This window comes from Crassostrea angulata, chromosome 7, assembly GCF_025612915.1.
Source record: "Crassostrea angulata isolate pt1a10 chromosome 7, ASM2561291v2, whole genome shotgun sequence".
NCBI lineage: Eukaryota > Metazoa > Mollusca > Bivalvia > Ostreida > Ostreidae > Magallana > Magallana angulata.
Window position 1 is genome coordinate 32,394,786 of NC_069117.1, and position 13,554 is coordinate 32,408,339.

Below are 13,554 nucleotides of genomic sequence, written 5' to 3' on the forward strand. Positions count from 1 at the left end.
ACAACCATTAGAAGAACAAACTAACGCTATCTTAAACGAATGTGTACGAGAGGGGCCAGACGATGTCCTTCATGTGTATGCAACAAATGATGAGGTTAATGCTTATAACTTGACAATGCTTAGAAAAAAATGTGACGACTTTGTTGAGATTGATGCTCAAGACTCCACAAAAGATAGAACTACAGGAAAACTGATCGTAAGAGATAAGCCATTGACAAGCACTAAAACAGACAGTCTTCCAAGCACATTGTTATTAGGACTCGGTGCAAGAGTGATGCTCACAAGAAACTGCAACGTAGATGATGGCCTTGTAAATGGAGTTATGGGAATTGTATCAAAATTTGTCTACGGTCAGAGACATGCACAAAACACAGTTGTTGCAATAGGAGTAACCTTTGATAATGAAAATGTTGGGAAGAAACATGGAAAAGGAAATAAAAATGGAAATATTGTTTTAATTGAAAGGATTCATGAGGATATTATGTCCCAGAAAACAAAAAATGTTGTTCGGCATCAGTTTCCGTTACGATTGTCATGGGCCTGTACAGCGCACAAAGTGCAAGGATTAACAGTTGATAAAGTAGTAGTTAATTTAGACCGGACATTTTCACCCGGACAAGGTTATGTTGCGTTGAGCAGGGTTACATCAAAACAAGGATTATTCATTGAATCAAATAAACCTGAAATGGTACAGAAAAGAATTTATGCTGATCCAGAAGTCAATGCAGCTCTAGAGAAAATGCCGAAATTAACACTCCCAAACGCTGAAACATCAGATAATGCCATAAAGATTTATCTTCACAATATTCAAAGCCTTAGCAAACATTTCAATGATCTTCAGATGGATTTTCGATGTAAAAATGCAGACATAATCTGCCTAACAGAGACTTGGCTGAGACCTAGACAAAACGTGAATGTTTTTGAAATAAATGGTTTCAGATTTCATCAAACGAATAGAGCGGATTCATATGACTGCACAGATACCCAAGTTTCTCAATTGCATGCCTCAAAAGGTGGTGGTGTGGGTCTTTACATAAAAGAAACCGCTTCTAATAAAATAGTTAGTTCACTTCCTGTAAAAAATATTGAAGGAATCTGTGTAAAATGTATGCCAGAAGATATTGCCGTTGTCACTGTATATCGTCCCAATTCCTTGGATCTTACAAAGTTTTTGATGCAACTCGAAAAGGTGATTACATATTACAAATCTCAGAGTAAATTCTTTGCATGTGTTGGAGACTTCAATGAAGACGCTTCTTCTGCAGGCCCTATTCAGACTTTTATGATTAACCATGGTTGTAGGCAAATCGTTAATTTCAAAACAACAGAAGGAGCTACTATTTTAGACCATGTTTATATGTCAAATTCTTTAATGGCAAAAGTCGAAAGGGTATCAACTTACTACAGTTACCACGATGCCTTAATGTTGACCATCACACCAAGCAAATAGATATTTGCGGAATTCTTGCCCCCTGCTAAAACTGGTTACAATTTTTTTTCAGATTTCCATTTCAACTTGTGCAAATTTATATCAAAAATTTAAAAATTAGTTTGGTTTTTTTGCACTTAAAATTTATATCCTATTTGGGCTATTATGTCTCAAACGGGTTAGTATATCCCATTTGGGCGATTGGTCCCAACCTATATAATGTCTTAAAATTTGCTGACAAAATGATTAAAGTTACAAAACAATTCATTTCATATTTATTATATAACGACAGACACTTCCAATAGTGACCAAGATTTCGTTAAACTGCCCTTTAAGGAGATAAGGGATCAACCCCATACATGTTCTTTCCCATATATCTCATGAACAGTAAAGAATTTCTAAACACTTGTTAATAAAATGTGTTTAAAATCAAATGACCTTGCATTCGATATCAAGAAAAAGAGACTACCTGTAACCCTAAAATAAGTGGCTCAGATGGGTCCCAAGTCTTTTATCTATGACTGTTTGCTAAGAGATATTCTTTGAAATGCTTTGGAAGCATATAAATTTCTCTTACAGTTACTAGTATGTATTAGAGCAATGTAATGGTTTTCTCATTTATTACGTAATAAGGGGTTCTTCGGGTTAATACTTGAAAATTTTAATCACCCATAACTCAGAAAATAAAAATATTTATTGACATGCAGTAGAGAAGAAAACATGCTCAAAATGTCACGTACTAAACAATATACAACCTTCAAAAGTTCGATAAACGGCCCTCATACGGAGAACAAGGATTGATCTCTTAAACGTTCTTTCTGGGATATCTCAAGAACGGTAATGTCTTGAAAACACTTGTTGAACAAAATGTGTTTGAAATTATTAAATGACCTTGAATTTGATGTTAACAAAAAGGAACTAACCTCTCAAATTTGGGATCCAAATATGTCTTAAGACTTTTATTTATAGCCGTTTACTGAGAGATATTTTGTAAAAGGTTAAAGAATCAAATATGATTTTCATACTGTTAATGTAATGATTTTTCATGTGTTACGTAAAAAATTTTTAGGGGTCAAAAGTCCAAATTTTTAATCACCCATATCTCAGAAAGGAAAAATATATTGAATGCAGTATAAACGAAAATTTGCTCAAAATTATGTATCCAAAAATAAATAATCTTCAAAATTTCTTTAAAAGGCCCCCAAAAGGAGATTACGGATCAGCCTCTTTAACGTTCTTTCCGATATATCTTAAAAACGGTAACGAATTTCTTAACACTTGTTGAACAAAATGTGTTTAAAACAAAATGACCTTTTATTTAATATTAAAAAGGGGCTAGCCCTTAAATTTAGGGACCTAGATGGGTCTTAAGTCTTTTATCTATAGCCCTTTATTGAAAGATATTTTGTAAAAGGTTATGAAAGAAAAATTAATTATGATACGTTTACATACGCAAACATTATAATGATTTTCACATGCGTTACGTAATTAGGGGCTTTAGGGACCAGAGGTAAAATTCTTTAATCTCTTCTATCTCAATAGGAAGTAATGCAAATTTTAAAAACCAACGTAAAAAAAAAAGTGAAGCAGAAAAGCATTTGTACTCCACTCATTCTTATCATGATTCGTTTTCGAAAGTCAAAGTCGAGATAACATATCACCTTCTAAAAATCGGACGGAAGACCTCCTCGTTGCTCGCCCAACGGAAGACCTTATTGTTATTCTTCGGTTTCTTTTTCCCAATTATTATTATTTTTCTTTTTTTTTCTTACAAATTTTGTGCACGCGATTTCTCAGAAACTGTTCAACCGATTGCCATGAAACTTTCAGATCTGATAGATAATGATCTAAACCTTATAGGTTTTTTATTTTTTTGATGACGTCACTTCCGTTTTTGAGAAATTGACGTTTTAGCGGTTTTTAGAAGGGTCGCTTGTCCCTCTAAGTTCTCCTTAACTATAAAAGATATCGAGTTCAAACTTTCAGGGATAGTAGACAAAAGATTGTAGATTTGTAATTTTATTTTCATTTTGATCTGTCTTGAAAGGCGCCGAAGCTCGCCTGGACCCGAAAATTGAGATGGAAAAAACGTCGTAATTTTTTCTGGTTTTCTTTAATTATCTCTTTTCTGAAAAATATTTTGTTAAGACATGTAAACTAAAAAACGTTTTTATTTACATGACCTTTTCTTTGAAATCAAGAAAAAAGGGACTGGCCCCTCAAATAAGGGGTCCAAAGGGCTCTAAAGTCTTTAATCTGTAGCTCTTTACTGAGAAATATTTTGTTAAATGTTATAGAAGCAAATATGTTTATCTCACAGTTATGTATCCAAGCAATGTAATGATTTTGTCATGTATTACGTAATTAGGGGTTTTTAGGGGCCAAAAGTCTAAAATTTTGATCACCCATATCTCAGAAAAGAAAAATATTTTGTAATGCAATACAAAAGAAAAGTTGTTCAAAATGATGTTCTTAACGAAATGCAACCTTCAAAATTTCGTCAAACGGCCCCTATAAGGGGATAAGGGATCGGCCCCTAAAACCTTCTTTCTCATATATCTCCAGAACGATAACGAATTTCTAAACACTTGTTGAACAAAATGTGTATAGAATTAGATGACCTTTTATATGATATCAAGAAAAAGGGGCTGGCCCCTTAAATAAGGGAACCAAAGAGCTCTGAAGTCTTTTACATATATCTTTTTACTCAGGTATATTTTGTTAAATGTTATAGAAGCAAATATGTTTATCTTACAGTTATGTATCTAAGTAATGTAAGGATTTTATCATGTGTAACGTAAGTAGGGATTTTTAGGGGCCAAAAGTCCGAAAATTTGATCACCCATATCTCAGAAAGGAAAAATATTTTGAAATGCAGTATAGAAGAAAAGTTGTTCAAAATAATGTTCTTAACGAAATGCAACCTTCAAAATTTCGTCAAACGGCTCCTATAAGGGGATAAGGGATCGGCCCCTAAAACCTTCTTTCTCATATATCTCCAGAACATTAACGAATTTCTAAACACTTGTTGAACAAAATGTGTTAAGAATTATATGACCTTTCATATGATATCAAGAAAAAGGGGCTGGCCCCTTAAATAAGGGAACCAAAGGGCTCTGAAGTCTTTTATATATATCCTTCTTCTCAGGGATATTTTGTTAAATGTTATAGAAGCAAATATGTTTATCCTACAGTTATGTATCTAAGTAATGTAAGGATTTTATCATGTGTAACGTAATTAGGGGTTTTTAGGGGCCAAAAGTCCGAAAATTTGATAACCCATATCTCAGAAAGGAAAAATATTTTGAAATGCAGTATAGAAGAAAAGTTGTTCAAAATAATGTTCTTAACGAAATGCAACCTTCAAAATTTCGTCAAACGGCTCCTATAAGGGGATAAGGGATCGGCCCCTAAAACCTTCTTTCTCATATATCTCCAGAACATTAACGAATTTCTAAACACTTGTTGAATAAGATTTGTTTAGAATTAGATGACCTTTCAGATGATATCAAGAAAAAGGAGCTGGCCCCTTAAAGAAAGAGACCAAAGGGCTCTAAAGTCTTTTATCTGTAGCCCTTTACTGAGAGATATTTTATGAAATGTTTTAGAAGCAAATATGTTTACCTTACAGTTATGTATCCAAGAAATTTAAGGATTTTATCATGTGTAACGTAATTAGGGGTTTTTAGGGACCAAAAGGCGCCAAAAGGGGCCAAAAGTCTAAAATTTGATCAACCATACCTCAGAAAGGAAATTTTTTTGAAATGCAGTTTAGAAGAAAAGTTGTTGAAAATAATGTTCTTAACGAAATGCAACCTTCAAAATTTTGTCAAACGGCCCCTTTAAGGGGATAAGGGATCGGCCCCTAAAACCTTCTTTCTCATATATCTCCAGAACGATAACGAATTTTTAAACACTTATTGAACAAAATGTGTTTAGAATTAGATGACCTTTTATATGATATCAAGAAAAAGGGGCTGGCCCCTTAAATTAGGGAACCAAAGGGCTTTTAAGTATTTTACCTATATCCTTTTACTCAGAGCCATTTTGTTAAAGGTTATTAAATCTAGATTAGGTATAATACGTTAATATATCTTAACAACATAATGATTTTCTCATCTTCTCTATCTTTATTGGAAGAGTGCAAGTATTTAAAAAAGCAATGTCAGAGAACTTATAAAAAGAGATACAACAAAAACATTAGTACTCCACTCCTTTTTTCATATCATGTTTTGTTGTCGAAAATCAAAGTCAATGACGTCACATTTCCTTATAATAATCGTACGGAAGACCTCCTCGTTGCTCGCAACGAGATCGTGTCTAGTTATTATTATTTTTCTTTTTTTTCTTACAAATTTTGTGCACGCGATTTCTCAGAAACGGCTCGACCGATTTTCATGAAACTTTCAGATCTAATAGATAATGATCTAAACCTTATAGGTTTTTTATTATATTGATGACGTCACTTACGTCTTTGAGAAATTGACGTTTTAGCGATTTTCAGAGGGGTGGCTTGTCCCTCTACGTTCTCCTAAACTATAAAAGATATTGAGTTCAAACTTTCAGGGATAGTAGACGAAAGATTGTAGATTTGTAATTTTATTTTCATTTTGATCTGGCTTGAATGGCGCCGAAGCTCGCCTGGACCCGAAAATTGAGATGGAAAAAACGTCGTAATTTTTTCTGGTTTTCTTTGATTATCTTTTTTCTGAAAAATATTTTGTTAAGACATGTAATGTAAAAAAAGTTTCTATTTACAAGTCCTTTTCTTTGAAATCAAGAAAAAGGGGCTGGCCCCTCAAATAAGGGGACAAAAAGGCTCTAAAGTCTTTAATCTGTAGCTCTTTACTGAGAGATATTTTGTGAAATGTTACAGAAGCAAATATGTTTATCTCACAGTTATGTATCAAGGCATTGTATTGATTTTGTTATGTATTACGTAATTAAGGGTTTTTAGGGGCCAAAAGTCCAAAATTTCGATCACCCATATCTCAGAAAGGAAAAAAATTTTGTAATGCAGTACAGAAGGAAAGCTGTTCAAAATGATGTTCTTAACAATATGCAACCGACAAAATTTCGTTAAACGGCCCTTAAAAGGAGATAAGGGACCGGCCCCTAAAACCTACTTTCTCATATATCTCCAGAACGGTAACGAATTTCTAAACACTTGTTTAACAAATTTTGTGTAGAATTAAATGACCTTTTATTTGATATCAAGAAAAAGGGGCTGGCCCCTCAAATTAGGGGACCAAAGGGCTCTAAATTGTTTAATCTGTAGCCCTTTACTGAGAGATATTATGTGAAATGTTATAGAAGCAAATGTGTTTATCTCAATGTTATGTATTCAAGCAATGTAATGATTTTATCATGTGTTACGTAATTCAAGGTTTTTAGGGGCCAAAAATCCAAAATTTTGATCACCCATATCTCAGAAAGAAAAAATATTTTGTAATGCAGTACAGAAGAAAAGTTGTTCAAAATGATGTTCTCAACAAAATGCAACCGTCAAAATTTCGTTAAACGGCCCCTAAAAGGAGATAAGGGACCGGCCCCTAAAACCTTCTTTCTCATATATCTCCAGAACGGTAACGAATTTCTAAACACTTGTTGAACAAAATGTGTTCAGAATTAAATATTCATTCATTTAATATCAAGAAAAAAGGACTGGCCCCTAAAATAAGGGGACCAAAGGGCTCTAAGGTCTTTTTTCTATAACCCTTTATTGAGGGATATTTTGTGAAATGTTATAGAAACAAATGTGTTTATCTTATAGTTATGTATCAAAGCAATGTAATGATTTTATTACGTGTTACGTAATTAAGGGTTTTTAGGGGCCAAAAGTCCAAAATAAATTTTGATCACCCATATCTCAGAAAGGAAAACTATTTTGTAATGCAGTACAGAAGAAAAGTTGTTCAAAATGATGTTCTCAACAAAATGCAACCGTCAAAATTTCGTTAAACGGCCCCTAAAAGGAGTTAAGGGATTGGCCCCTAAAACCTTCTTTCTCATATATCTCCAAAACGGTAACGGATTTTTAAACACTTGTTGAACAAAATTTGCGTAGAATTAAATGACCTTTTATTTGATACCAAGAAAAAGGGGCTGGCCCCTAAAAATAGGGGACCATAGGGCTCTAAAATATTAAATATGTAGCCCTTTACTGAGAGATAATTTGTGAAATGTTTTAGAAGCAAATGAGTTTATTTTATAGTTATGTATTCAAGCAATGTAATGATTTTATCATGTGTTACGTACAGAAGAAATATTGTTCAAAATGATGTTGCAACAAAATGCAACCGTCAAAATTTCGTTAAACGGCCCCTAAAAGGAGATAAGGGACCGGCCCCTAAAACCTTCTTTGTCATATATCTCCAAAACGGTAACGAATTTCTAAACACTTGTTGAACAAAATTTACTTTCAAGTAATGATTTTATCATGTGTTTTATAATAAGGGGTTTTTAGGGGCCAAAAGTCCAAAATTTTGATCACCCATATCTCAGAAAGGAAAAATATTTTGAAATGCAGTTCAGAAGAAAAGTTGTTCAAAATGATGTTCTTAACAATATACGACCTTCAAAATTTCGTTAAACGGCCCCTATAAGGAGATAAGGGATCGGCCCCTAAAACCTTCTTTCTCATATATCTCCAGAACGGTAACGAATTTCTAAACACTTGTTGACAAAATGTGTTCAGAATTAAATGTCCTTTCATTTGAATCCAAGAAAAGGGGACTTGCCCCTTAAATTAGGGGATCAAAGAGCTCTAAAACCTTTTATCTATAGCCCTTTATTGAGAGCCATTTTGTGAAAGGTTATTTAAGCTAGATTAGGTATAATACGTTTAAATATCCTAACAATATAATGATTTTCTTGCGTTACCCAATTAGGGTTTTTAGGGACCAGAGGTAAACAACTTTGATCTTTTCTATCTTAATTGAAAGAAATGCAAGTATTTAAAAAGCAACAGAACTTTTAAAAAGCGATACAACAAAGCATTAGTACTTCACTCCTTTTTCCATAACATGTTTTGTTGTCGAAAATCAAAGTCGATGATGTCATATTTCATTCTAAAATTCGAACGGAAGACCTCCTCGTTGCTCGCAACGAGATCGTGTCTAGTTTTTTCTCTTGTTGAATCGCAGACGAGACATTTCTGTTTGCTCAAGCCTTCGTGTATAGAGTCATTTGCATTTAAAATTCATCTCTCTGCAATAAAACAGTGCATGTTTCGGATAACAAAAAATATAATATGCCAAACAGAAATAGAAGGTACAGTACGTTTGTGTACTTGATATACATGTAGTTTACTGTCATTGAAATCATTGTTCTTTATTATTGGTAGATATCGGCTTAACAAATGTATAATGTTAATGTGTATAGATTAACTCTGTATTAAATGAATAATTTTGTTATGTATTGAAAAAAAATATTTCTTATTTTCAAATATATAAAAACCCAATCGTCATATTGGTATTCTGAACGGTGTAATTTGAATTTGTAAATAGATCCCCTTTTTATTTTATTTTTATTCATTTATTTTTTTTTTTTTTTTTGTTGAAGATGAAAAATAGCAATATTTGTGTATTTCTTATATGGCATTTAGTTATTGCTAAACAGGAAGGCTAATTGGTCAGGTAAATGGAAAGAAATAAATGTTCGTAGCTAGACGCAATGCAGCCGCTCTTTTTGTATTTAATTACTATTTCAAAACAATTAAAATAGATGGTTAACAAATTTGATTACCGCTGATTAAACGGAATTTCGCAGGGCACAACAGTTCATCGATTGACAATAATAGTGAGTTACTCGGATTATGAATTTAATACGACAGATATTGTATTTCTGATCCCTGACTCCGAGGCAATTCGGGCGATCGTTGCCACGCGTGCTTTTATGTTTGTTAAACAATCTAATTTGACGCCACTAAGGGATTCCCGGAGATATTATCTTGTTAAATGAAGCGATTGAAATAAATTAAGATAATTGTTTTTCTTCTTTCTAAACAATCTCGGTCTTTTAAAACCAAACTTCGTCATTGCTATCCCCGACTTTGTTTATGAACCCGATAAGACTAAGTTCTGACTCAGACCAGTATAAGTAATCCCATCAACAATTAGACCGTTATTAATGATTAATAATTAATAATCAAATAAAGTGCACTCGGTGTTTAACGATTAGCCCACGTAAACCTGCACATGGCGCGAAATAAACAGCATTCTCTGGCTTACTCCTTCAGGGTTTTATAAAGCTAACATGTTAATTGAGCTTAGTATATAAAAGCGATCAGCAATTAAACGATTTTAATCAATTAATAATTCCATAATGAGTAAGTGGTAGCATGCAATTTGTTTTATACAGCAAAATATCATCAAGTAAGTCACGTTTAAGTTTTTAAACTGTATTTCTGTTTTCAAACAAAGTGACGTGTATCCCCTTTTGAAACTATGTATGCATCTAAACGAGGGATAGGTTCCTAACAAAGTAAGTGAACAAGAGATTCGTTGTTTGTTGCTAGGACCAAATTCAGTAATTAATTCCTTTCATTCAAAGAATTTACATATAATTTTATGTTATAAATGAAACGAAGAAAATCATATTTTTGGGGAGAGTTGAAATAGATATCATTGCAGACAGCAGTATCATGAGAAATAATGACAATTTGTTTCTCTGTTTTATAACTCTCTCTCTCTCTCTCTCTCTCTCTCTCATATTGTTTTCTTGATACATATCTCATACAGCAATGAAGCTATTATTCTATGACCGTCACAAATATGACGCAAAAACAGTGATAACTTGACTTATCTTTTACGAGTGTAGCTTTGTGCAAAAATAATTATCATAATCTAGACTGGAGTTTTAGCATAAACAAAAAATATTCTTAATTCAAAATCAATCAGCCTTTTGGTTGATTTTTGAAAATCGATTCTTTCTTTTGCGATTTTGAACAATTCCTACAACATCACGAGCGGAAGGGGTTCAACACAACGCGGGCCTTTCAATGGAATTTCTCAAATTGGTGTCAGAATTAGCTTTCCCAAGCGATACAGAATCTTTATCTAAAGACTATAATGTCTGGAATCAATATATGTCGGTTTCATTTGAAAGAGCTATGGAACAAGCAACGGAAACGCAATTTCCTTGCAATTTTCTTTACACCTTTTTTAAACGTTAACTTGTTAATTTCTATGCCTGTAGTTTTGTCCAGAAAGATTTCTGAAATATGAAGTTACATTTTTACACTTTTTTATTGTACATGAGAAACCCTCACCACAAATCCTCAAAAGAAAGAACAAAATAGATATAAAAAAGTAAAATAGATAAAAACTAGATAAGAATATGTCCAACCGTTGTTGTTAATTCATTTTGAATTTAAAAATCAATTTCAGTCGGTCGTTAAACTTGCGAGAAACGATCTTTAAAAACATATTAATGATCAAATAAGGAACATTTTCAATACACAGACACTGCTGCGAATTATGTTGCGTTAAATGTAATGACTAATTATTTGCTCAATCAACTTTAACAGTTCACGATTGAAAAACCTGAATGAACCTCCAATCTTTTTTTGACAATGGAAAACATTCGATGAATAGATCCCCGGCCTTAACACAAATTGAGAGGCCCCACTTAAGGGCAGATTTAAAAAAAAAAAAAAAAGAATTTAGTATGATGTTAATTATAAAATAATTTTGTTTGTAAAATGTTCCTAAAGTTGTGTTTAATTTTGTTTGTATAATGTTCCTAAAGTTGTTTTAACATATTACCTCAGGAATGGCAAAAGGAGCGAATCTTTTGAGTTGAAGTGACGCTGTAGATAAAATTTTATTTGATAGACATGAAGTGAAAGTTTGAATAGATTGGGTCGGTGCCCCTTTTTCTTTTCATCAGCTGCATAAACCCCCGCTGCATAATACACGGGTTCATATGAAAATCTTAATCTTAATAGAATTAATCTAATTCCGATTGATTTTGGTGTGTAAACACCTGTTAGATCGTCATCTATATACACAAAGATTTAATTGATTATATTGCGGTAGTTTATGAACATTATATTAGTGTTTCATGCATCGTGTTTCATTTATGTCATCCATCACAAATACACCCGGCTAGAATATGATTGCTGCTCACTTTGATGACATCCTCGATAAGAGTTATATTTCTTGCCAGATCGGGCAATATACCATAAACAAAAAGAACATCAGCTTTTCGCAGAATTTGTCCCCAACAATCTCATAAGCAACGAATTATTGCTTGCTTGATATACCGAGTCTGTAAGAAATTAATTATTTATAGATTTGTTTTAAATGCAATTGCCATGGCCGCAACTCCCACTCGTTTTGTTAATGGAAACTTTTGACTAAAAAACCCTGGTTTTTGATTTCCACTGAGAGTTGTCGCAAAATGAAATAACGAGTTCTCCTTATTGTATTTTTCATTAGTTGCATCGAGAAGCCTTTTGCATTTGAACTGTCTTTCAACTTTGCTCGTTAATACCTGGTGGAGTTTTAAATGTCATCGATTTAAATTTTACCCTTGACAGGACCTCAAAGCGTTTACTTTGCGTTAAGGAATATTTGTATGAGCATTACTAGGCATTACTGTATGCAAGTTTGATCTGATATAAGGAACTTTTGGTGACAATATCAACTCCAGTGGCTTATGAGCTTCAGGCTCGCGATTTAAAACACTGATTCATTGGTTAGCGACACCGGCGGAATTGTTTTTTTGGTATGTCGTAAACAACCATAACGACAAACGTCAATCAAGAGGGTGACTATACTCGCTTTCTTCAACCTGGAATATTTTATATAAGATCAATGGCATTGACGTTTTGAGAAAAGCAGAGAGAGAGTTCAATCTTCTTTGAAGTGTTTTTGTGTGGACAATGAATAAGATCTATCTAGATACCCTCGGAGTTTAAATTATGAAGGACTCTCAGTGTTTGAGTTGTATAAAAAGAACTGTAATTTTTTAAGGATTTTTTTTTTCGTAATTCACACCACCAGCAATGCCGGTAGCAACTGTACGGAATTCTAATGCCACTGCCAAGAAACGGCCATCTCCTGAGTGAGTCTCTCTCTCTCTCTCTCTCTCTCTCTCTCTCTCTCTCTCTCTCTCTCTCTCTCTCTCTCTCTCTGTCTCTCTCTCTCTCTCTCTCTCTCTCTCTCTCTCTCTCGTGAAAGTGTCATTTATATTGGGTTGGAGATCAAATTATGTATACTTTCTGAATTAAAATATTAATTCACGCTTAAGTGTCAGGAACAAAATTTTTTTTTACCCCACCATCCATCCCGGCACATTTTTGTTATATAAGATATAGATTTCCCATTATGGGTATATTGCCAATCTTTAGTCTGATTTTTCTATATAGGGACAGGTAATCTTTATACAAGAAAAAGACAGATATCGTAAGCGACTCCGAATGAATAAGAAACTGTTAAGAAAAAATGAATTATTGCCAAAAATGTGTAAAGAACATGTCCAAACTAATGCTTTAACAGGTGTCCTGAAACTTTACCAGTACTCCAGCAATCAATTAGTTCGTCAGGTGTTTCGATTAATAAACGATTATCCATTTCCGTTAAGTCGCCCCAATATTTGTTCGTAAAATGGAACGTTTTAGGAGTGAATGGGATTTATTGTAGTTCATCAATATCATCTCATTTTATCGCTAGATTTAAAATGTGGCTCTTATTGAAAGTCGATTTTTTTTCCTCTTTTGATTTAAGTGCCTAATTTTCAATGTGATCAGCTTTCTGAAATAGTGTTTATTGTTTTAATCATTTCATGTTCATATAACTTTATCCGTCTTTCACATTTGAAATAGATTAATATGTTTGAATATGCAATTATATCTTGTATGAAACACTTTTTTCACTGAAAACCAAGATTGCGACATTCGTTTCACAGAAAAGTACATCGGGTTCTGTAGAGAGAGAAAAAAACCCCATTTCAAGATCTATTTCTGAGCAAACAATAACGAGAGCGATTAAACGTTAAAGTATTTTAATGACCCTTTAAAAAACTTTATTCAGAAAGTGCAATATACGTACAGAACTATAATTTTCTCTTCTCTAATGGATCGAAATAATGATTAAATGATTGGCAAAACATATCCTTCT

At 33.2% G+C, this 13,554-nt stretch overlaps 1 protein-coding gene across 8 annotated transcripts in view; it reads left to right on the forward strand.

The window, feature by feature from the left end:
• LOC128193065 (uncharacterized) overlaps positions 1-13,554 on the forward strand; it is a 54,827-nt gene that overhangs the window by 34,956 nt on the left and 6,317 nt on the right. The window contains exon 1 of one of the 8 annotated variants that reach the window (XM_052866287.1): positions 8,667-8,701. The exons of 5 other annotated variants lie outside the window; for them this stretch is intronic. In XM_052866287.1, the coding sequence (XP_052722247.1) occupies positions 8,682-8,701 (20 nt within the window). In that variant the 5' untranslated portion in view covers positions 8,667-8,681. Of the gene's footprint in view, positions 1-8,666; positions 8,702-12,006; positions 12,500-13,554 lie in introns of those variants that run through there. 2 more of the 8 variants (XM_052866283.1, XM_052866284.1) reach the window with 2 other exon arrangements.